The 25,104-nt window shown below is 40.2% G+C and overlaps 1 protein-coding gene and 1 long non-coding RNA gene across 5 annotated transcripts in view; one reads left to right on the forward strand and one right to left on the reverse strand.

Annotated features, from left to right (window-relative positions):
• NRP2 (neuropilin 2) overlaps positions 1-25,104 on the reverse strand; it is a 221,456-nt gene that overhangs the window by 35,325 nt on the left and 161,027 nt on the right. For all 4 annotated transcript variants that reach the window (XM_068245004.1, XM_068245003.1, XM_068245005.1 and 1 more), the window contains exons 14-15: positions 13,798-13,894; positions 7,769-7,807 (exon numbers count right to left, since the gene is read on the reverse strand). In XM_068245004.1, coding sequence (XP_068101105.1) covers positions 7,769-7,807; positions 13,798-13,894 — 136 coding nt within the window. The remainder of the gene's footprint in view (positions 1-7,768; positions 7,808-13,797; positions 13,895-25,104) is intronic.
• LOC137524770 (uncharacterized) overlaps positions 22,300-25,104 on the forward strand; it is a 28,555-nt gene continuing 25,750 nt past the window's right edge. Inside the window, exon 1 of the long non-coding RNA XR_011022777.1 lies at positions 22,300-22,571. This is a non-coding gene — a long non-coding RNA (uncharacterized lncRNA). The remainder of the gene's footprint in view (positions 22,572-25,104) is intronic.

Genomic DNA, 25,104 nt, shown 5'->3' on the forward strand with positions numbered 1-25,104 from the left:
GAGTTTACTTTAAATAGTGAAAATTAGCTGTATTTTGTGTGGTGGGATAAGGAACAAAAAAGCCTCTGCTGAAAAGCGCTTTAAAGTACAGTCTAATAAGAGAAAACATAATTATTATTTCACATAAAAAGCACAATTAAAGTTTACCTGAAATGACATGTAAGACGATGAGATAAACATGTATATATAGTACCATTCCTACTTAGAACTTGCTTGTTTTCCCCTTTTCCTTTTTGTTCATTGTAGGCATTAATAATCCAGGGTAAATCAGTTTCTCTGCAGTGGGTGAAGTTGGACTATAGAATAATTCTACCTGATAACTAATTAGAGGTCATACATTTTGTGAGTCAAACACTCTGACAAAAGAGAAGAGATAAAAGGTTCAGCACCGTAGGGGACCTAAATAAACATAAACAAGTACTGCAAAATGTGCCGTAAGACTGAACAATATTGGAATACAGTTTTGTTAACCTTTGACAGCAAAATTGTAATATGGGATTTCAGGAAAGTACTATTTAGGATTAGATCTACAGATACAATTGTTTATCCCATAAGTTTATTTTCACTTCAGGTACACTTTAAAAGCCAAGCATGTCATAGCTGTATGTTTCTCATAGCTTTGTGGCAAGATGTTATTGGTCAAGACATGCAGTAATATTAATGAATGATGTTGTTAGTCACAATGTCTCAAGAGGACACATTACTCTCTAGCACAAGGCCAAACCATTGCATTGTTTCATTGGTTTTGGATTTAATTGCAGTTTAATAGCAATAATTACAGAAAGCAAAACAAATATTCCAGACCAGACACATCAACAAAAATGAATAGGCAGACATAAAATAGCCAAATAAGGTGCCAGCAAGCAGCATTTTTTCATAGCAGAGCTTTCAAACAAAAGGACCATAGAAGCCGTGGAGACAAACCAAATATTTCTGATAAACACAATGACCAGTGCAAAGACAAGACATCTAAATACAAAGGGTGAGAGGTTGTTATTGCACAACTCATGGTTATTCCATTTGTGAAGCACAAGCAAAATATTCAGCAATGGGCTTGGCACAGCAATGCATTTTTTCTTGTTTAATTTTAAAGCAAATGAAGAATAAAAACAAAAATGCAAGAGAAAGAAGAGGAGGAGGGTGATGGGTGTGAGAAGCTTGTTAAGCATATTTTTAGGATTACAGGCATAAATGGTCTTGCACAGAAGCAATACAAGTACAACAGCAAGCTAACAGAGCATATTCTGCCAAAATCATGACCAATATTAGCCATGTATGTATATATATATATATATATATATATATATATATATATATATATATATATATATATATATATATATATATATATATATATATATATATATATATACATACTGTGTACTGTATATATATATATATATATATATATATATATATATATATATATATAAAGTTTGTAGTGTTTATTTTTGAAAACTTGATAAAATCCACATGATATAACAACTGTGCAAAACATTATTGTTAATACAGAAGTGATTAATTAGGAGTGCCACGTGTGAGCATGCATAATTGCTGAAAGTGACGCTTACAAGTGCAGCAAACCACACAATACAACAATTTTCAATCAAGCTTAGATAAGTCAGTTCAGGAAAATGTTGTACCAAATAGGTCGGTTTTCAGCATGTACAGTAAGTGATACATCCAGGGAATTAGTGACAAAGTCCCTTGAACCATTTCTACTCCCAGGTTACTAACAGTAAACAAATACCTTTTAATCCAGTCTTTATAAAAAGACATCTTTATAAAAAGGAAATTAAGACAGTGGGCTACTGCAGCGAAGGAACCCTGAGCACAATCTCCTTTCACAATGAAAATGTAAAATGGTGGGTTGTCTACTGGACCCCTGTATTAATGTTAAAGAGACACTGAAGCGAGACTAAATCTCACTTCAGGTCTTATATATAGCAGGGGCACGTGTGCCCCTGCTAAAACGCCGCTATCCCGCGGCTTAACGGGGGTCCCTTCACCCCCAACCCACCCCCCGCAAATGTTGGTCGGAAAATGGTCGCTGGAGATATCCTTCCTGGAGGCAGGGCTAACGGCTGCAGCCCTGCCTCCCAGCGCGTCTATCAGACGCGCATCGCCGCCTCTCCCCCGCCCCTCTCAGTGAAGGAAGACTGAGAGGGGCGGGGGAGAGGCGGAGATACGCGTCTGACAGACGCGCATGGGGCAGGGCTGCGGCGGTTAGCCCTGCCCCAACCAGGAAGCGCTCCCCCGCTGCACGGAGGGGGTTTGGGGGGACAGGGACCCCCGTTAAGCCGCGCTATAGCGGCGTTTTAGCAGGGGCACGCATGCCCCTGCTAGCTATGAGGTCTGAAGCGAGATCTATTCTCGCTTCAGACTCTCTTTAAATTAAAGCTGGATAGTGTGCCAGACCAGGGTTCGAATCTCGGTTCTTCCTGTTCAGTAAGCCAGCACCTATTCAGTAAGGAGACCTTGAGCAAGATTCCCCAGCACTGCTACTGAGCTCACCCTAGTGACTGCAGCTATGGAATTTTGAGGCCGCCAGGAGAAAATATAAATGTTCTGTGTCTTGTCTTGAAAACTGAATCAAAGAAAAACACACAGATGGCTGTTTCCGATTATTATGGGATATGGCTGTTGTATCTAGGTAAGAAAGCACCGATATCTATTAAATGTTAGCTCAGGTACTAGTTTACAAAAATGTGAAACCAATTTCAACAGCTTTTCCATTAACCCAAAAGAATACAAGGTATTTGCCCAATCACCTCAAATAACAACACAACCAATAGCATGTACACTGAAGTAAAAAGGTAGACAGCCTGAATTAAAGTGTATGGGTATAGAAAGTAAAATCAGCAAATTAATGTTCCTGAAGCACAGGGTATGTGTGGTAGGCACTCTCATTTACTGCACTGTGGCAGGAAAGTAGTAAGGACTAGACACCATACAGAATGTAAGCAAACTGAGGTAGACATCAGAAAGGTGCCTGTAGTGATCCGCTCAGCTGTCTGCACAGGCAGACAGCTGTTTGACCATTCCTTAAGTCTGAGGGCTGCAGGTCTCTGGAAAAGAGACCTGTCTTTACTTTGCAAGTTTCAGACTTGCTCTGCTACTGAGGAATTTGCATAAACTTGTCATGCAAATTGCCTAGCTGCCTCCTTTGATGGCTTGCAGTATAAATACCTTGTGCTCCCAGAATTCCTTGCTGGTCATGATGGTTTGTTCCTGCTAACACCTGGAGTGTCAGCCTTTGCTATTGTTTGCTAAGAGTATCTTAGAGTAATTCCTTGGGACTGCACTAGGCATCCCTTCTAGTGCAGTCAGGTTGTATTATCTGTTTTGTCTGTGCGATTGCACGGTCGCCAGCGGTTGGCGATAGTGAATCGTTCTGTCTTGCGATTGTCTTGTCGCCAGCGGCGGTCGACAGGAAATCGTTCTGTCTGTTTGGATCACACTCGCCCTAGCGGTAGTGGTGGTGGTTCCTTCTGTATTCTGCCTTAGGGGTGCTAGCCAGAGCAGCGGTTGCTACTGGTAGCCCCATCTGTTTGTCTGTCTGGATCGCATCCGCTCTAGCGGTAGTGGCGGTGGTTCCTTCTGTACTCTGTCTGGGAGTGTAGGCCAGAGCTGCGGTTGCTACTGGCTACTCTTTCTGTCTGTCTTGTCTGATACAAACGCTTGCTGTAGGCTCGGTGAGGTAACCGTTTAGCAAGCGTTCACGTTCTCTATTTCATGTTTGTGTTACATTGGTTAGTTAGGGTGGCACGCTTATCACTGGGCGCCTAAAGCGCGGTGATCGTGTCTTAAATGCGTTCGCTGTTGCGAATGAGTGCGGTGTTCACGTTTAGCTGGCGTTTGTTATTTTCCTTGATGTTCTGATCATTGTTTATTGCTGTGTCTTTCTTGCTACACTTCTGCTCTGCCTTATTCGGTCTTGTGTCACTATTGGCAATCGCCACTCTTGCGATTGCGTTCCCACTTCGTTTACGTGGTAGTGTGTTCATCGTCGCTGGGTGGCGACTAGATTGGTGGACACACAACCATTCTATCTCTGTGCTTATTCAGTCTTGTGTCACTGTTAGCAATCGTTATCTCTTGCGATTGCGTTCTCACTTGGTTTCCGCTGTTGTGTGTTCACCGTCGCTGGGTGGCGACCAGATTGGTGGACATACATACATTCCATCTCTGTGCTTATTCTGTCTTGTGTCGCCGTTAGCAATCGCCATCTCTTGCGATTGCTTTCCCACTTGATCTTCACTGTTGTGTATTCACCGTCGCTGGGTGGCGACTAGATTGGTGGATACACATACATTCTGTCTCTGTGCTCTCTCTCTTTAAGGACTATCTTGCCCTGCATTGCTTTCCCTCGTACAATTCCTATCTGGCATCTGTGGCAGTACAGAGGGGTTGTTCCTGTTTTCTCCACAGCTCCATCTGCCAGGAGGAATTCCCCTCTACAGGTGCACTGCACCGCAGCTGGGTTCTCTCTAATTATACGCTTGTGGAGGATTTCCGTAGTGTCAGTGCGCGTCCTGTGCACTGATCACGAAAATAATTCCACAATCGTTACAGGGCCTAAATGTTTCACATTATTGTTTTTTACTGATGGCTATGCCTTACACAATATATTACCTGCAGAGGGCATAAACAACGGGCCTTAATTTACTTTAATTTACGAAATGAGTTCAAGCCCACTTTAAGAATCACTGTACAATTTGCTTTCCATTTCTAAACATAGCTGAATTCATGAAGTCAGGGGTTTACTGCACACATGAGTGAATAATACAAATGTCAGACTAATAATTAGGTTCACTTCAATACCTATATAAGGTTACATGTTACACCTGGTTATAGTCTGCATAGAAGTCCCAGCGCCCCTGCTCTTGTTACACAAAGGCTAATGGCAGTCATGTTCCTTAGTCTCTGCCAGCTGAATATCAGCTGCGCTCCAAGTACTACTACTAACTCACATAGAGACACATTAGCATTTTCTTACGTAAATTTAATAACAATGAAAATAGAATTAGAGACAGAGACACAAAGCTGTACACGACAAAACAACACAAAACTAACCACGACGGCCCCTACAATCTAGATCCTATTTCATAGACGCAGGCTCTTTACAGCATATTGCTCTGAAGCCTGGCGCTGTCTGTTTTTGTGGATGACAATAACAGCATAAAATCTCTGATTTCATCTCATGGCTTTTAAAGGAAGATTTACAACAATTAGGTCATCTATTGCTTTATTATTGGTGAGATAAGAACGCAAACCAAAAAAATAAATTGGCTGATAAAAACCAGTTACATTAGACTGTATTGATAATTTAGCTTTTACTGACATACAGCTCTTGGGTCAGCTATGGTCAAAAGTCCCTTGTGTGTCCAATAAACAATATTAATGCCTATGTTACTTAATGCAAATGACAGAGAAAGTACTAAAAGACACACACAAAAAATAGCATATACAGAAACCATAATAAACAAATGTTTACTTCTGAAAATGTTAACAAACAATATATATCCTCAGGGAACAACATGTGAATTATTATTATGAATTTACACTCATCAGCCAAAACATTAAAGCCCTCTCCCTAGTATTGTGTAAAAGGGCAATAATCAGCGCATGCATGGCAACTGCTGTGGGGTACCTGAGCAGATCTTCATGTGTTAACCAGCCTTTTAATTATTCTGTATTCCTCTGCCCTATGACTAAGTCCATGTTCTTTATGCACTGTACATGTCCCTGTCAAATTTACAGTACCTAAATCTGGGAGTATCAGCCATAATTTCTATGTAGTGCTACGATTTCTTTTAGTTCTTACTGTAATGTGCCCATTGTATGTGTTTTTCACAATTGAAGAGGAGTCATCATGGACACAAGTATGCAACTATGCAGCCCCAAACAAAGCAAGTTGCAATGCACTGTGTGTTGTCATAGATTTCTCACAAGGCCAATATTAAGTTTTTCAGCAATTTGTGGCACAGTAGGTCTGTGGGATGGGATCAGATGGGCTAGTTTTAGTCCTCCATGCATATCAGGGAACCTTGAGCATCCGCAATGTCATTTGTCATTCCCTGAACTATTTCTTGTAGGTTTCAACTACTGCATACGGGGAACACCCCACAGGACCTGCCACAATGGAAATACTTTGACCCTTTCATTCAGTCCCCAGTAAATGTCCCTCAAATATATTAAGCAGGAGCAAAGGGAATATTCATACTGGGCCACATTAATTGAATATCTGTACAGAAAATTCTAACATGAACAAGTCCAAAAAGAGCTTTAAAATTATAAATCACTTACAGACTAACTCATTAGCTCAGCTTTTTATTTTAATTTTGGACAGAATGGAAGGGGGCTAGGAACTCTGATGGTTCTTACTGCTGCTTGCATTCCTATTACAGAGTTATTCCCTCACTTCATGTCTTTCATTGAAAGTTTTTGACTCTAATATGTTTGCTGTCTTATCCACTATTCGAGAGACTTCGCCTTTCTAGGCAAGACATTGTTTGAATTATTAAAAATAGGGGCAGCAACAAAACCTAAAAGAGGAACTTTATAAATTATGTAGACGTACTTTTCTGGAGATGGGTTTAAAAGTGGACCAATGGCCTATGTATGTATACCATTTCAGTCCCAGTATTTATTGGTGGACTTATGAACAGTCCTAGACCTTTGGGATTGGTTGAACTGGATTTTTCATCCAACCATTTTTGAACTCTTTCACAAGAAAAGGGTGCACATAAACTATATTCACTATTACTATCTAGGGGTTTTACCTGCTTAAAGGAACCCTGTAGTTAGAGAGATATAGAGGTTGCCATATTTATTTCCATGTAAAGAATGCCAATTGCCTGGCAGTCTTGCTGATTATTTTGGCTGCAGCAGTGTCCGAATCGCACACATGAAACACAATGTGGATAATACGGCCAGACTTTAATCACAGCACAGCACTAGTTCTCAGTCATGGCAGAAAGTATTAGAGACACAGGATCAGCTGGGCAGCCAGGAAATTGGAATAGTTTAAAAAGAAAAGAAAAGCAGCCTTCAAATTCTAGTCACTACAATTTCTCTTTACAGTGGTATTGTCTGGCAGGCATAACAAGTTATGAAAGTGTTTACTAAAAGTGCACCTGAGATGACAAACAAGGAGAAAAAAAAGGATCTATACATACCTGCGGCTTCCTCCAGCCCCCTTCAGGCCATTGGCTACCTCACCATCCTTTTGGGCCATCTCGATCTTCTACTGTACGGCCCGTCACATCTGTCAGTCACCACCTGTCACCACGTACTGCGCATGTACGTCCGCCAGTCAATGCATAGTGTGCATATGTTTCCGCATTATGCTCCCATCACCGCAGGTGCAGAACACTCTCAGTGATGGGAGTGCAATGGGGACATGCACAAGGCCAGGCCTGTGCAGTATGCAGCAACAGGTGGCGACTAATGGGTATACCAGGACAACTAGAGAAGTATCCAGATGGTGAATGGTGAGGGAGCCAACAGCCTGAAGGGGGCTGGAGGAAGCCCCAGGTATGTATGAATACTTTTTTATTGCCTCAGGTTTCCGTTAAAATGCATATGTATCCATTTATTTTTTTCCCCATGACTTTGAGCAGGATAATGCTTTTAATATAAAACAATGTCTACAGAGATAACTTGTCATAGTGATTGTATTTTAAAAATTAAAAAAATTGAACTGAGGTGATTGTTATATGTACCAAAGAAACCAAACAACCATATATTATCCTGAAATACATACCTGGATATACAGTCGGTTGAGGAAAAGCAGCAATTGGTTCTAAAACAGAAAAAAAGGAACAATTGTCATTTTTAAAATATGGTTTTGAAAGATGTTTTCTTAGAGAGAGCTATTGTGTAATTTCTGACCTGGTTTAAAGCCAACAAATGAAGGAAATAAAGCACTCATCATCTAACATAGAACTGTACTATGTCCAGAAAAAGCATATAAATCTTTATGACTCTTGCATACTAATCTTGGCCGAGGAGACCGTTAGGGACCATCTTGGTCAAGAATCGAGCATGTGTACAGGTCTCTTCCAACATTGTCTAGAGATCTGACTGCATTGTTTGCCTCCTCACCCCACCTGCCAGAAGCCTCTCCATCGTCCAATGTGCCTTTAGGTTAGTGACTGAGGGACTGAATCCTGATTCCTGCAGGTCACAGCTATTGTGTGCGTGAATGCACCTTTATTCTACAACATGTAGAGTACAGTAGTCTGAGATTTTTTCTGGTGCTTCAATAAATAAAGTTCATAGTCCATTGGTGCCTTTTACTGTTTTACAGTTCACTAGATTTAACCAATGTCCCCCTACCTCACCCCCTCCCATGTCCCCCTTTTTCCCCTTGCTTTGGCAATACCTGTATGAATCTTGGTAATGTAAATAAAGCGATCTCTGATTTGATTTGAGATTGTGTTGCCCATAGTATTATGACTCGATGTGCAAGAGTATTTCACAGCCCACACGTTCCTTGATCAGACTGACTGATGACAACTTCAAGTGGAGGCTATTAGTTATATTCAAACCAGATCAAAAAAGGCTGGAGAAAGTTCTTATGTTCAGTTTTTAAATATGTAAACTATTATAAATGTATAATAATTTAATAAATTGCGTTTAAAACCTAATAGTGTGCAAGGGTAGAAGCCTTCATTTGGAAAACAGTAGAGATGCAATGTTAACAAAAACAAGGGGCGTATTATTTAAAAAAAAAGGGCAAGCAGGCTGCACACCAGGAAAATCCCAATAACTTTCTGAAATAACATAATTTTTCTGATTGATGCATTTATAAATGTGGTAATCAGCTAAATTGTATATTTTAGTGACCTTCCTACTTTTACCGAAATGACCTATCTTTATTTAACTTCATTTTGGTGCTGATAGCAGTATTTATAAAGTGGTTAACAGACCTGACCATCACTTTATAGAGGGACATGGAGATCGCCACTTTGATAGTGTAAACTCCATTGGAAATAATGGAAATCTATAGTGTTTGTTTCAAGCTTGTCTTCACTACTTTGCCAATAACTGTCCAAGGTACAAACTAGAACTCTGTGGCTACTATTAGCAACTATTTTCGCTCCTCTTTCAGTGCAAGTGACTAGCCGTATGTAGGCAGAATTACTTCTACAATACTTCTGTATTTCACTTTTGAAGCCCAGTTTGCTAGGGACCGAAGCCTGGTCTTCATTTTAAAAATGTAGAGATATAAAGTGGATCAGGATTTCAAAAGCATACGACAAAAATGGAGATCTTTATTAACCTATTCGACTGACGTAGTTGGAATTTACGTCCTGCAGGAGGCTGCGCAGCTTTTATAGGTTCGCGACACTGTTCCATCCCTGCACCTGCTTGCTCTGCTGTCTCAGTGACAGCAGAGCTTTTGCATTTCGGTCCGATGTGTGATTACTGTGAGCCAATCACAGTAGTCACTGGGCTGAATAGGGAACGGAAAAGCTCTGGTCCTTAAGGTAAACAGATGTGAAAGTCCTTTCTTCTGACTCTCCTGTTTTAGCCTGAGCACTGGCTGGGTCTTCTGGCTCAAAATCTAGTCACACACCTCAAGCAGTTCATGAACTCCCAAGCACAGCCAGTAATGTTTGTGTGTCTCGGCTTCTGTTTCTCATCTGAGGCTTTTTACAGCAGTATCCCCTAATTGGGTATAAAAGAGCTGCATAGTAAGTTAGAAGCCTCCGTTTACAACCAGAATTACACCTACTGTAATAATTTAAATTATATCTTAGTGTAATGTACAAGTACATTTGGGAGCAAGTAAATTGTAAAAGGATTGTACAGATAAGGTTTAAGAATATTTCATTATTCAATGCCATGCAGCAAGCAACATCCATGTGTTAATTTTAGATACAAGCACAAATCTCTCCGGATTCATTACATCACATTTAATATGCACTGTCGATGCTGAGCAATAGTGTGAGAACTGCTTATTGATTAGGTGTTTGGTCTACTGCTCAGAGAACAAAGAACATCACTGATGTTGATATGAAACTCTGAAGTGGAATTAAACAATTGTGATCTCATGACTTCTCATGGCTATCACTAATTAAGCAAGGAAGAATTTTCTGTGTCATACAGAACTACATATCCCAGGAATATTGCGAGCGACTTTTTTCACGGTTCTAAATCACTCCATAGATCTATGAATAAATGTAAAATTACATTTCTATCCTCTGTGACATATTATTCATTGGCCCTTGGTTTGCTATATGACATGGTATGTGATTATTTCACAAATCAATCTTCAATAAAGTTCCACACATAATGATCCTCCATTCTAAAATTACCTTTGTGCTCGTATGGCTACTACCATAAAAATATGACATTTCTATTATGGACCCTGAGCTAGGACAGTTGGTTAGCTTTAAAGAGAACCCGAGGTGGTTTCTAATAATCCTAATAGCACACAGAGGCTGGGTCTGCATGTAATGCCCAGCCTCTGTTACTACATTGTTTCCCCCCAGCCCCCTCTGCGCTCTGCTGTGCCCCCATAAATCACACAGCCGGCTAGTGACACGCAGCGTGTCAAAGCCGGCTGTTTACTTCTGCATGTGTCAGTCTCCTCCATAGCACCGGTCCCCGCCTGCATCCCTTCCCTCCAATCTACGGGGAGAGAAGGGATGCGGGCGGGGACCGGCGCTATGAAGGAGGTGGGGGAGCGGCAGAGACTGACACATGCAAAAGTAAACAGCCGGCTTCGACAAGCTGCGTGTATATGCAGACCCAGCGTGTATATGCAGACCCAGCCTCTGTGTGCTATTAGGATTATTAGAAACCACCTCGGGTTCTCTTTAAAAACGAATCCAGAAGTGCAAAATCACCCTTCCATTCAGTTTATTGGGCAGTGCTGGATTTGTTTATAATTTTCAACATATTAATCTTTGCCCAGGTAATTTTTCCAAATGCTTGCAATAATTTGTGGCACAATTTACATTCTTTACATTTATTTTAATCCAAATATGTGATAAATTCATTATTAATTGCAACTTAATCATTTTAAACTACACAAAGGCATAATATAAACACTGTATATTCAGCAAGGGCCAGAAACTAATGATGATATACTGACATTTTTCATTCCCCCTCACCCAGAGTGGAACACTTTCTTGGATAAAATATGTATTACCCAATATCATAGAAACATTTATAAAAGACCTGGCAGTACATGAGGGGTTTCTGCCATTTACAATGTTCAAGATTAGGAGATTTCTAGATCAGGGCTATTTCTGGACATAAACCACATAAATAATCAGCTAGGTCGCCATCTTGTGGTAAAAGTCACACATTGCTGAATAGGGTGTTGCACTAGGTACATACCATGCAATTTCCCATTGGATCGGCAGGTCAAACCGATCATTTCTGACAGGTCCAATCTGCTGAATCTATTTTTAGCTCACTATTGCTAGAAATTGATCCCATTATCAGTTAGCTGAATGCAGCCCAGTGCTTTCCCTGTTTACCAGCTAGCATTCCCATTTTTAAGTGATGCCAGCCTGAAAGCTTGTTTTGCACTGTTCAAACTGCCTGTACCACTACTGGCTTATTTTTGAAGGCATAGTGGACATCTTTCTTAGAACAACAAAACTGACAAAATTGGTCTTGGTCTATATTATGTTCTCTCCTCAAGCAGTAATGAAGAGATACAAAAATCCTGTTTCTTTGTCATGTTTGTTATGTGCTATTGACTGCAATGTCTTCATATTTCCCTGCTCACAGCAGTACAGTAAAGCTTTAAAAGATTTCAGTCTCATGTTACTGTTGCTGTTGCCTTACTGTGCTGTGGTGTATGGGAGAAGTGCAAGCCAGTATTATAGTCTGCATAGTTCTGTAAGCCAGAAGAAAGTGGAACATGTCTGCACGTCACGTGTGATCTATGAAAGCTATGCAGAGCCTGCAAGAAAGACCTGTGGTAAAAACCTATGCTAAGTACAATGTTCAGAATTGCACTGAGTTGTGGAAACATCTTGTCAGGCAAAAAGAAAGGAAGACTAGAGTATACGTTGCTCTACAATTTTGCTTAGAAGTAACACATCTCTCTCAGTGATTAGATGTTTTACTTGCTAAGAATAGATTTAATTGATCTTCACGTCACTGAACCCAATGCCACAACTGTTGCCAAGCCTCCACTGCTGTCATTAAAGTGGGACTCCAACCAAAACATATTTTTAAAACTCTTTACTGCTTGTGTTTAACTGGAGACATTTTGTGCTCCATGCAGTTATGGTGAGTAACTGTCATGAGACAATAACTGTTGGCATGTCTCCACTGACAGCAAATAAAATCTACTTTTAACCCTTCCTGCCCTATTAAAAGTGATTGTTTTACTCCTGTCTATAGACTGGAAAGGAGGTCAGGGAAACCACCTACCAAAGGTTTGATGCTGTCCTTGTTCTTTCCAAATCTAAGATTAGATTTTGAATGGAGCGTCCATTTAAAATATTAGGATTATTTAAAGGGAACCCAAGGTGAGAGTAATATGGAGGCTGCCATATTTATTTCCTTTCAAACAACACCAGTTTCGTGGCAATTCTGCTGATCTTGTGTCTCTAATACTTTTAAGCCACAAAAGATCCTCTGATGCTAATTAGCTGAGTGGATTTGCTTAGGCTACATGCTGGGTGAGCCATACATTGCAGTTAATTGAGCTAGGATCGGTGGCAATATAAAATACAAGAATCATCATTCCTACTGTGTGTTTTTATAGTGGATATTTTATAGGTGCCCTTTTGTATGTCCGATTGATTTATACCACAAAATAAAGAATTTTTGATCGCATAAGTAGCTGCGGGTGTTATATCTGTTACAGAGTACTCTAAAACTTTTAGCCATAGACCCTGAACAAGCATAAGCAGATCAGGTGCTCTAACTTGGCTGACTCTGGTTTTACTATATTAGCCATATGCTTGTTCCAGGGTTTTGACTCAGACACTACATATGCCAGAAGATCAACAGGACTGCCAGGCAACTGGCATTGTTTACAAGGAAATAAATATGGCAGTAAATATGGAAGCTTCCATATCACTCTCACCTCGGGTTCCCTTTAAAATAATACAAGATAAGGTTTTTAATATGTTGATGTTAATAATTAAGGACATAAAACATTCAATAGTCCCAGGAGTCTCTATGTAATGACATGCTAGTGAAACTATAGGCTAAGATTTGATATGTCATAAGCTAGCGTACATTTAAAAATAGCGCCACAAAATTATGGCACAGGGTGATGCCAGTAATGACATCTTGTTACTAACGATATTTAACATTTTAGGACAGTTCTAAAATGTTAAATAATGTTAGTAACAAGATGTCATTACCAGCGTCTAGCATTATTATACATTACCTTCCCCGGCAATTGCTTCTCCTCCACTTACTGGTTAGTTTGCAAGTGTCCTGAAGCCAGCCAACCACCATGTGGGAACTGAAGCCTCATGATGATTGGCTGGCTGTAGGACACCTGCAAGCTAACCAGGAAGTGGAGGAGACGCGATTGCCGGGAGCAGGTAATATATACTCTCCCTGGTCTGCAAAATTGGTGCTATATATATATATAGGTTTGAGCTGCAGCATTCTAGTATAACTTCATAGTGATGGCAGAAAGGACCATTTACAAAATTTACACTGCTGTATTTCACATCTTGACTTGGCACGCCACGACATAAACTGCTTGCATAACACTGATTATTCAGGCTGTGCTTCAGAAGATGTTGTATTCCTTGACTGAGAGGTCATTCAAAATAGGACTGGCTGGACATGACTTACCCATGCAGTGCTCCAGGGGGATGTCATTATCAATTCGAATATCATCCACTGCTATCTCTTCTGACTGTCCCCTTCCCACAATTCCCTCAATGACAACCTGCGATAATCAAGAAAAGGAATCGCCATTATTACTATGCAAAAGTAGAAATGATGAAGAAATAACAGTAATGACAATAAAAACAATTTAGCACCTAACATTATGTGCAATCTTGTGATATGCATTTTCTTTAATGGGGGGGGGGGGGGGGTAGTATGATCCTCATGAACATCTTATAATTTTAAGCACAATATTCCTATACATTACTGGATTCCTCACTCACAAAGCATGCAATTGCCCTTTTTTTTTTTTTTTTTATTAATTCATACAATAGTACTAGTAACCAACATTAAAATACACTGTATTTGTTTATTAATGTAGCAGCATACCGCTGTCCTCACTGAATAAATAGCTGTTGGGATTTGGAAAAATGTCACATGTAACCTGGAGATTAGTCATTTGTTTCAGTTTGGAATAATGTCAATATTCATGAAAAAGATACAAAGCTCAACAAGCAAACCCATGGTGCCCGGGATCAACAACTAACAAGCAGTGTGCAGCACTGTTGCTATTCTGCACATTATAGTCCTAACTACTGCACACTATCCTTCATCACTGTTTTGTGGTGAGAGTCGGTGGGACTTTTTTTCAGTACACATTTTCAATACAACTTTACAGTATATTAACATTGCAGAATAATAATAATAATAATAATAATCATTTACTCCAGTTAGTGCCGGTACATTTTTTTGTCACAATCCACATTTAGTGTGCCACTATACTATTTAAAAAGAAAACCACAAAGCTTTACACCAGGTAACATTTGTATATTTTCCAACCAAAAATCCATCCCCTTACTGTATACTGTGCTAGGTATCTGTGCATTGCATTCTCAATCCCTACTAATTAGTGGTATTGTACTTTTTACTTCTGGTGATTACTCTATCATTGAGTCCAGTGATGAAAACGAGGTGAAGGAGATGGCAGATGATACAGTATATAATACAACATATTGTGAAGACAAGGACCAGCATAACATTAGTCAAAGTGAAAGAGTGACCAAAAACAACAGGACCTTTGCCATCTGGCCATTATGTAAAATCTTGACTTCTGATCAAACTATGGTCATCTTAAAGATCTGTCAGCAGCACAGTTGGCATTCAATTTACTTAGATTAGGGTTTAGCCCATATTTCTGTATCTGATTTGTATTCAAAGTGTGTCATTTAAGTCTCTGAGGGGGATGGGGGGAATGGTGCATTCCTCTTTTGGTTTCATTTTAGTTGCAGCCTCATTGAGTGCTGCCAATCTTTTTCCTGTTCTTTAGAAAAAGTGTAGACCATTTATGGCTAACAGCCTCAGGTTCATATTATGTTTTAACTGTTAGCTAGTGGTTAGGTCTCTTCCAAGAGGACACGTCATCATCATGGAAGAGTCTAGTACTAAACAATCTGTGCACAGGTTGTCCTTGAAGCCAGCGTCCTCCTTTGCTGCATCTGTTTTGAATACAAGTTGTGTAATCTGCCGGTGTGTGGGCTCTGCACATCTATGCAGCTGGTCAACTCGGATGCAGCCTGTATTTGGAAGCGCTGCCAATATATCCTGTTGTACAAAAATGTGGGTCTACTTATGGCTAACTGCATCCATGTGTATCAGTTTGCATTCAATTTATTTAGATTACGGTTTAGTGCATAGTTTTGCATCTGATTTGTATTCAAGATTTGTAATTTAAGTCCCTTGGGAACGGTGCACACCTCTGTTGGTTTCATTTTAGTTGTTGCCTGATTGAGCGCTGCCGATCTTTTCCCTGTTTCTTAGAAAATGTGTAGACCATTTGTGGCTATTAGCCTCAGGTTCATACTAGGGGCTTGATTCACAAAGCCGTGCAAACTGTTTAGCACGGGTGCACGCTGCATGCAGAACTTGTCCTCTTGGAAGAGACCTAACTACTAGCTAACAGTTAAAACATAGGGCTTGATTCACAAAGCCGTGCAAACTGTTTACCATGGGTGTGCTAAACAGTTAGGACATGAAGTGCCCTTCACAGACTTTTGCGTGCGCAAAGTGCCACGATTGCGCGAATCGCTGCACTTTGCGCGCGCAAAAGTCCGCGAACGGCACTTCACGTGCTAACTGTTTAGCACACCTGTGGTAAACAGTTTGCACGGCTTTGTGAATCAAGCCCTATGTTTTAACTGTTAGCTAGTAGTTAGGTCTCTTCCAAGAGGACAAGTCATCGTCATGGAAGAGTCTAGTACTAAACACTCTGTGCACAGGCTGCACTTGAAGCCAACATCCTCCTTCGCTGCATCTGTTTTGAATGCAAGTTGTGTAATCTGCTCGAGTGTGGACTCTGCACATCTATGCAGCTGGTCAACTTGGGTGCAGCCTGTATTTGGAAGTGCTGCCAATATCTCCTGTAGCACACGAAAAGGAGGCAGACATGTTAAAGAACAATTGAAGTGAGAAATATACAGAAGCTGCAATATTTATTTCCGTTTAAACAGTGAAAGTGATATTTGATCAATTTTCATCCAATAAAAAAAAAAGCAATTTTTTAATTAAAAAATAATGGAAATGTAATGTTTTGGTTGAATCCTGAATATTCATCTTTAAAGGACAACTGTAATGAGAGGGATAAGGAGGCTGCCATATTTATTTCCTTTTAAACAATACCAGTTCCCTGGCAGTCCTGTTGATTTATTTGGCTACAGTTATGTCTGAATCACACACCTGAAACAAGCATGCAGCTAATCTTGTCAGATCTGACAATAATGTCAGAAACACCTGATATGCTGCATGCGTGTTCGGGGTCTATGGCTAAAAGTATTAGAGGCAGAGGATCAGCAGGACAGCCAGGCAACTGGTATTGCTTAAAAGGAAATAAATATGGCAGCCTCCATATCCCTCTCGCTTCAGTTTTAATTCCCAGGATATCACTTGCATGAGTAAACACATCAAGGTCCCGCCAACATGCAAGGTGAGAGGACCCTTGGTCATGAATAGAAACTCTTCTTCATCTCTGACCACTCTTCTTCATCTAGCTCCCAGGCCACATTAGTTCACAGATACAAAAACAGATGTGGCAATTCCTGTTGCTTACAGTGTTATTAAATCCATTGATGAGACTAAAGTGGTAGTGGGCAGAGAAAGGCAAAAGGCAAGACCTATGCTGTCTGGTCATTTTTAATACCTTGTCTTATGACCAAACTACAGTCAACTGCCTTATCTGTGCTCTGCAAGTAAAACAAGGCAAAAAAGATTGCAAACTGGGTGCCACATGCATGTTTAACTGTATAAATTATCACACCCCGGCTAAGCTGCTGGCTCACACAGCTCCTTCTACTACTTTATATGTATCATCCTCCAACAACAGTACGCTTAACACCTCAGAGGGAGGCAAATCGGGGTAGGCTCATTCTCCTTCTACCAGTCCACCACCTTCTCCTCAACCTCTACCTATTAAGCTAAATAAATAAAAGGTTAAAGCTCTTAGGGCTATCTGTTTGTTTAGGTAGACCTCTTTAAAAAAAAAAAAATGTCTTCCTCTGTTTTGAGGCATGGCCATTTCTCTGTTAGGAAGCCCCCTCCAAGTGACACGTAACACGTTTTATCAAGGGCAACATGAGATAGATTTATCTATTGAGGTTGGCTTCAAGGATTTAAATCTTTCTCATGTTGCCCTTGAACCTGCATAAAAAGGCCCCTTCCACCACTGTACACATTTACTCTCCTTTAAAAAAAAAAAATAGAACCATGTTCCCCAGACATTTGATTTGGCTTCTGTAGCTGTTCCCTGGGACCAGAAATAACCATTGACTTCAATGATGTTCGGATCTGAGAACAACTGAAATCACAATTGTGGGGCTATTTTGGCCAAACAGTTATCAAACCAAATGGATAATTATTAACAGACTATATATTAACAAACAGTTTTAAGCTATATCTCTGAAACATGGATATGAGACTAATTTTGTTTAGCATACTATTATTAATTAATAACAAGTTCTAAATGATCCATTCTATTTTACGTTACACCACAGTACCCACCATGCATTGTAAACTGGGTTAAATCTTTATTGTCGGATCACTAAATATGTGAACCTGGGTTATAGATAAGTTAAGTGAAACTGATTAGAAAAAAGGAGCCATACTCTGCACATCACAATAAAATCTGGATTAGAGTTCATGTCCTGAATGCCTTTCTGCACATAATTATGTGGGTTTCCAATCATGCATATATAGAGTACGGTAATTAAAACATTTTTCGTTTCAGGATAAGGCTGCTGCAGTTGTGTTGCTATTGGCAACACGGGAGAGCACATGTCAGCTGAAGACCCCTCCCTGGTTGGAGGCCAAAAAGAAAAAAATTAGACTTTAAAATGCAATTTCTTTCCAGCAACATTTCACTTCCTCGGTTGATTAATACAGTTGCTTATCTTTTCAATAGTCAATGCAATCACATCTGTCTTTAAAGAGGACATCAGAAGGAACATCCACAGCCTTTCTATAGCTATTTGCAAGAATTTGCAGTCAGTTTTGAACTAAAGCCTTTTGTAAATCAACAGGTGCTATAGAATAGAATGAAGACAATTTAATTAAAGGCCCAAATTTATGGGGTTTTTATAGAATTCCTTTTTTTTTTTAATTCTGAATGGAGAGAAAGAGAGAGAGATAGAGTGAGAAAGAGAATGAGAGAGAGAGAGAGAGAGAGAGAAATAACAAGTTCCTATGCCAGAAATACCTACGCATACACTATCACTTCCTTGATGAAATGATTGTAACGAGCACAGTTTAATCACACACCCACCATGATTGCCGCCTAGCACTCACTTGTTACCTAAAAATGCATTGCATGCAGCATCACTCCAATAATATTCTGTGTTACATCTTCCCACCATATCTGCACTTACATCATCAGTATTTTCTTATATCATTTGCATATTGCTTTGATCATCAGTAGCACAGCAACAAGTGTGAACTGATCCATGGAAATACACAGGAAAAACCTCATATGTTTCTTTTTATCTCTAGCATGAAAATATCAGGATTTGTATTAGCATGTACAATATTTTGGTTTTCTTATTGACGTTATGAGAGAGCGCAACTAACCCCAAAATTGAGCAAGGCAAGTTCTCAAATTGATCAAATCGATTAATGTATAATCTTTGTGACTGAACATCTCAGTGACTCAAATTCAAAAACCAATTGCATAATTGTCTGCATAATAATGTATGTTTATCCATACAGACTTAAAGTGTACCTGAGATCAGAAATAGAGAGATTTTATGCTTAAAGGGAAGCTGAAGCGAGTAAAATTATTTAAAACAAACACCATGACATAGCTGCAAATGAATATTACATACTAACCTCACCGGCAGTTCCTCTCAGACGCTCAGCATTTTCTTCTTACAGTGATCACTCCCAGTTCTGACAATATTTTGTCAGAACTGAAATATACCAGTTGCTGTCAGTTACATATCAGCAGCTGTCAGTTACAACTGAACGTGCAAAGTAATGTCCATTTTTCTCTATGGCTCCAGTGAGCAATATTACAGTTTAACAGTGTGCTGACCAGGAAGCTGTTATGGGGTAATGGCCATTTTTAAAATGGATAACAGAGAATTCCATTGATCACAGTGGACAAATGGGGCACAGGAGAAGAGAAAGAGATTGAGGAGTAGACTACACAGGAGGTAAGTATGACCTGTGTATGGTTATTTTGACATTTTATTTTCAGTTCAGGTTCTCTTTAACCAGGACTTCCTCCAGCCCCTTGAGCACTGCTGCGTCTCTTGCCATTCTCCCGAGTGCCTCTGTTCGGCCGCAATCAGCCCTGGTAACTGGCATGTGTGGATGGCCACACATGCGCAGAAGAGCCCAACTTAAAGGAAACCTGAGATCAAGAATAAGAAAGATTTTAGACTTACCTGTGGCTTCCTCCAGCCCCATGAGCACCGCTGCGTCTCTCGACGTCTTCCCGAATGCCTCCGTTCGGCTGCAATCAGCCCCGGTAACTGGCTCAGTCGCGTCAGTCAGGCTCTTCTGCGCTGCACAGGCGCAGAAGAGCCCAACTGAAGCGACCGAGACAAATTAACAGGGATGATTGCAGCCGAATGGAGCCACCCGAGAGGATGGCAAGGGACGTGCTCATGGGGCTGGAGGAAGCTGCTCATAGGGCTGGAGGAATCAAGTATAAAATCTTTCTTATTCCTGATCTAAGGTTTCCTTTAAGATTTCACCTTTCTGGCTAACTTACACTTGTACTTGCTAGTCAACTCCATTCTGTGAACAACAAGTCATGCAGGGATGCTGGGAAATGCTGTCTGGCAGTAAATGTTATTCTTGCTTTGGGAGTTATATGGTCAGATCATGGCCCACATACTAACTGAATCCAGACAAGTGAAGGCACAATCTGTACTTCAGTGGCAAAAACATTTAGCTCATCAAAAGGTGTTCGCCTATGCAATGTTTATATTTTGCTATCACCCTTATTTATATTAAAATGTGTCTGAGCTACACACTTGATTGTGTTGATTTTTTTGTAGAACACTTGCTGCAATACATGGTTTTGCCAGTGCAAATGTGCGATTTTCTATTACACTCAAAGTCCAAAACTATTTTGATCTCAAACTCAGTTACTTTTGACCAGATCTATCAATTTCAGGAAAATAAGGAGATTTCCAGCAGGTGTTACAGTAATCAGTTGGGAACTTTGCTGTGTGTGACCAGCTTAGGAAATGACATTTATATATTCCAGTTCTACCATGGTGAACATAGATTACGCCAATTATGTTCTGTACAGAAGGTATATAATATGATTTGCATATACATAATCATATAGATATCTGTACATTTCTGAAATGTATTTCACTGCACAAGATGCATGCAACGATGCCTGTGTGCACCTTGATAAATATGGAAATGTCATTAGAAGATTAATTCTTTAAGACACTAATGTAGCTATGTGAAAAAAAGCAAATGCAGATCTAACCTAGAGCAAATTGTTAATACAGTAACTGCAGACATGTTGCAGTCTTCCCTGTGGTCCAGTAATTATGAATATTATAGATAGAAATACAGACAGATTGCAGGATGCTTGCTGCACATTCACTAAGTCATTGATTAAATGGTTGACAGGTAGAGTAGAGAGCAAGCGATACGTCTTTGTTATGCTATGTAATATATAAGCTCAGTATCACACAAGAATAAAATAACCTCTTGTAACGTACTGGGTAGTATGCATGTACTTTCAAAGGCTGTCTTTATTCCATTTATGCTGACTGTTTGTGCTGATATTTCATTTCTGTTAGATTACAATCATAGCAGAAACCTAGAGCTGATACCTGCATGACTAAACTACAGGGAGCAAAGAACATTTTTTTCTTAGCAAGACAAGACTTCAACATTCTACCGAATACATCAAATGCCTAATGCCATCCACAAAGACCCAAATGCTGCTATAGATCAGTGCTTTCTGAATAACAAGCAGCGTACCATTTAGTTGCTATAACAACACGAGAAACAGAATGAAAACAACTCTGCCTAACTGAAGTCTCTGATGGGAGCCATCCAGAATCTCCTGTAATATTAAAATAAACATTATAAATCCTCTTAATACAAATCTCTCATTGCCTATCTGCTGGAGCTGTCCCTTTAATTCAAATCACTTGGACGTTGGATTCTCAGCTGCAGTCTGCTGACAATTTATATGCAAACAGAAGAGGAGTCTTCAGGTCACTGTGTCTATAATACATGTAGCAGTGGAGGAGCTCGACATTCAACAGCTGAAGGCATGCACAATAGAACAAAGAACATGGCAGCTTTGCTGAAATGCCAGAAGTGTCCCAAAGTTATGCCCAAAGTGCAGGCTGTGGTGCACATGTGACTTTTCAGAATTTACTACTATACGATCCTCCAAACCGATTGCTGTATGGGTCATGAGAATGACACTAAAGCCCTTCTAAATGTAAAATGTCAAAACTAGAGCAATGACTATAGCACGACCTGGCTGCCTTATTGTGTAATGTAGTGAGGTTTGTGATCAGTCTGTTTCCCTACCCAATGCCTTCCTGTAAGCAGTAGGGGATGCAGAGGTTGCAATTGCACCAGTGGCTATGGACCTGAGGGGCCCACATGAGGCACTCCTCCAATTGCAGCTTTAGCTCTTTAATGGTGCTGTATTGGTCATGATCTCTGTGAACATACTGTATACTCTGAATTGTAATTATCATTAAAAACCCATTCTATTTATTTTGCTTGCATTGCTCTCACACAACAAGGGCAGTCCTTGGAAGGCCAATTTTAGAGCTCAGTGTTGTGATTATCCTATATGATAAAACCCCTGTGTCTCTGCGTCCTGTCCCTGTGTGTGTGTATGTGTCCCTGCTTCCAGACTTGACAGTTTGCTGTCTGTGAACCTCATTGCATTGTGGGAAATAACAGCTTTTTCCAACTGCCAAGCAAGCAACATCTCCCTGTGTGCATATACTGCAGACAGCAGTGGAGGACGGGTGAGCAGGACACATCTGTGCTCGTGTTGCTGGGGGGGAGGAGCACCTGTAGCCTAGCGCCCATTTTTAATGGGCGGGCTTTTTTACTAGTTGTACATAACCTACTGAGGGCAAGCACCCAGTATGAACATTTGCACTGGAATCCATGGCGACACAGCTACAACACTCCTTGTTGCTTTGCGGTTCCTGAGCTCTACAGATATGTTCACTAGGTAGCACATGGAGGTTAGTCTGCTAAGAACAAATCAGCTGTCCATGTGAGGAAAAATGTTGACTGGGCAGGAAGTACCCAATGGAAATTCACTGTTCTATGGGGCAGAACAGTAAGGGCCCTTTTCCACCAGCGCGTTTGCGCTGGCTGAATCGCAAAAACGCAAACCGCTAGCGATTTTACAATCACTACGGTTTGCTTTTTAACATAGGAATCGCGGTAGGTCATTTCCACTACCGCGATTCGTTTTTTACTTGATCGCGATCGCGCCGCGGAGCGACTTTTGCCGCGATTTTGCTATGCAGTGCATAGCATAGCAAAATCGCGGCCGCGAACGTCGGGGAATCGCCGCTAATTGCGATTCAGCAATCGCTAGCGTTCAGCGTGAACGCTAGCGATTGCTAGTGGAAAAGGGCCCTAACAGCAATTCTGCACTCACAGCTCGTAAAGACTGAATAGCTCTCTATACAGGCTGTGGACTATGGCAAATTTGGATCCGCGTACATTCAGTCATCTGTCTTATTTGAAATCTTTTTTTTTTTTTTACCTGGTGCAACAAGTGGTGCAAGGTGTAGTTTAGGTAGTAGATTGATTATTTTTCTGTTTACTTATTTATCCTTGAAAAAAAATATTTGCCAATGCTGACTGCACTCAATGCATCCTCTACCTGTAGAAAGCGTTCAGTAAACAGAATCTGAATAGAAGATAAACTTAATGGTGAGATAATGACTTGTATGTGTAGTTCAGCTAAGAAATAAAACAATTAGTAGGAAACAAAATAGTCTCATATTGTTTCCAGTACAGTAAGAATTAAAAAAACTTCAGTTGTTATATATGCAAAAGAGCTTCTCTGAGCTCTCCGACCCAGCTTGGGTCGAAGACAGTGCAGTTTTCTGAAGCACTTATGCCTCTAAGAGACGGTGAAAGACAGATTCGATAAGGTTTTACTGCAGGGAAGTTCAAAGGGTCATTAGCTCTGCTCTGATTCATTGTTTTTAATACAGAGTGTAGTTTGTAAACTACAAATATGACAGAATGATGCAATGTAACGAATAAAGCTATAGAACCGAAAATAAAAACAGGAGCCTTTTTTTTGCTACTAATGTTCAACTAACTATCCGTACTACACATACAATTCATTATATCATACGTTTTTTTTCCCGCTACAGTGTCACTTTAAACCTTCTCTCTATCTACTGTATATAGCCAGCCTTACATTAACCTCTTCTTTGCCTGTGCAGACAACCTTAGTTTAACTCCTTCTCTATCTGCATGGATAGTGAACCTCTTTTTGCTGTGAAGCATCACACACTTAACCAACATTTATAACTAAAGGAAACCTTTACCATAGAACGGTTCCCATGACTGTCTTACACAGAAGTACTGTAATTAAATGTAGAGCTAGCCCAGGTTCCCTAGACAGTCATAGAGCTACTTATAAGGCATGCTCACCGGGAACAGGAAAAAAGGGCGCAGGCAGCTAGTGGACAAATCGGGCACCGCCATTCACTCCCATTGTAAATATCGTTTAATGGGCGCCGAACAGGAAAAAAGGGCGCCGGATAATAATAACATTTTCCAAGCGGCGCCCGAAGATATTTAATGTTTTATAACTGCTTGTTATTATTTACGTTTAGAAAAAGCACCCGTGATGAATAACGTTTTATAAAAGTACTAAACATATTTATTCTATTCAAATAAAGCATTATTTAAAATGTTATCCCTTACTGCTTGTGAAACATTATTGATAAAATAAAACGATCACTACGTAATGTAATTTGTAATATATTTTATCCCTTACTGTTTGTAAAACATTATTCTACACACAATAAAGGGGGGTCTTAGGTTTAGGCACCACCAGGGGGGGTCTTAGGGTTAGGCACCACCAGGGGGGTCTTAGGGTTAGGCACCACCAGGGGGGTTTAGGCACCACCAGGGGGGTCTTAGGTTTAGGCACCACCAGGGGGGTCTAGGGGTTAGGTACAGGGAGGGTTCTATGTGAGAGTAGGGTTAGGTATAGTTTTACTAAAATTTAAGTAATACTTACTAATTTTTCACAAAACGTTATTATACGTTTAACTTTTGAAACAGGAAAGATTAAGGTTTTCACAATTGCCGATTTCATACACATTATTTAATGATTTAAAACTTTATAAAACATTATTTTTTAACGAAATATAGCACAATATTTTTTAATTCATGCTTATCGTTTAAACCCTGCGCCCTTTTTCCCGACGCCCTTTTTTGACGTACGCATTCTCACCACTGTCACTTTTATTGTGTTACTGAGCTCGGCCACCACGTAAGAGCTAATGAGAAACCCGAATGGCCATAACTTATGAAGGACACTCTCTTACAGGTGAAACCTGAATTATAAATAGAACGCTTTTACATAACAAAGTCCTGGAAGCCTATTTATTTTAATTGTTTACCAGTTTGTTAACCCCTTCTGTCTGTATGGCTACCCAGCTTTTAACCCCTTCCCTGCCTGCATGGCCTTGCTGAAAATAACTTTCTCTCAGTTCACACCGACGTGCTGCAAGTAAT

This window comes from Hyperolius riggenbachi, chromosome 7, assembly GCF_040937935.1.
Source record: "Hyperolius riggenbachi isolate aHypRig1 chromosome 7, aHypRig1.pri, whole genome shotgun sequence".
Taxonomy (NCBI): Eukaryota; Metazoa; Chordata; class Amphibia; order Anura; family Hyperoliidae; genus Hyperolius; species Hyperolius riggenbachi.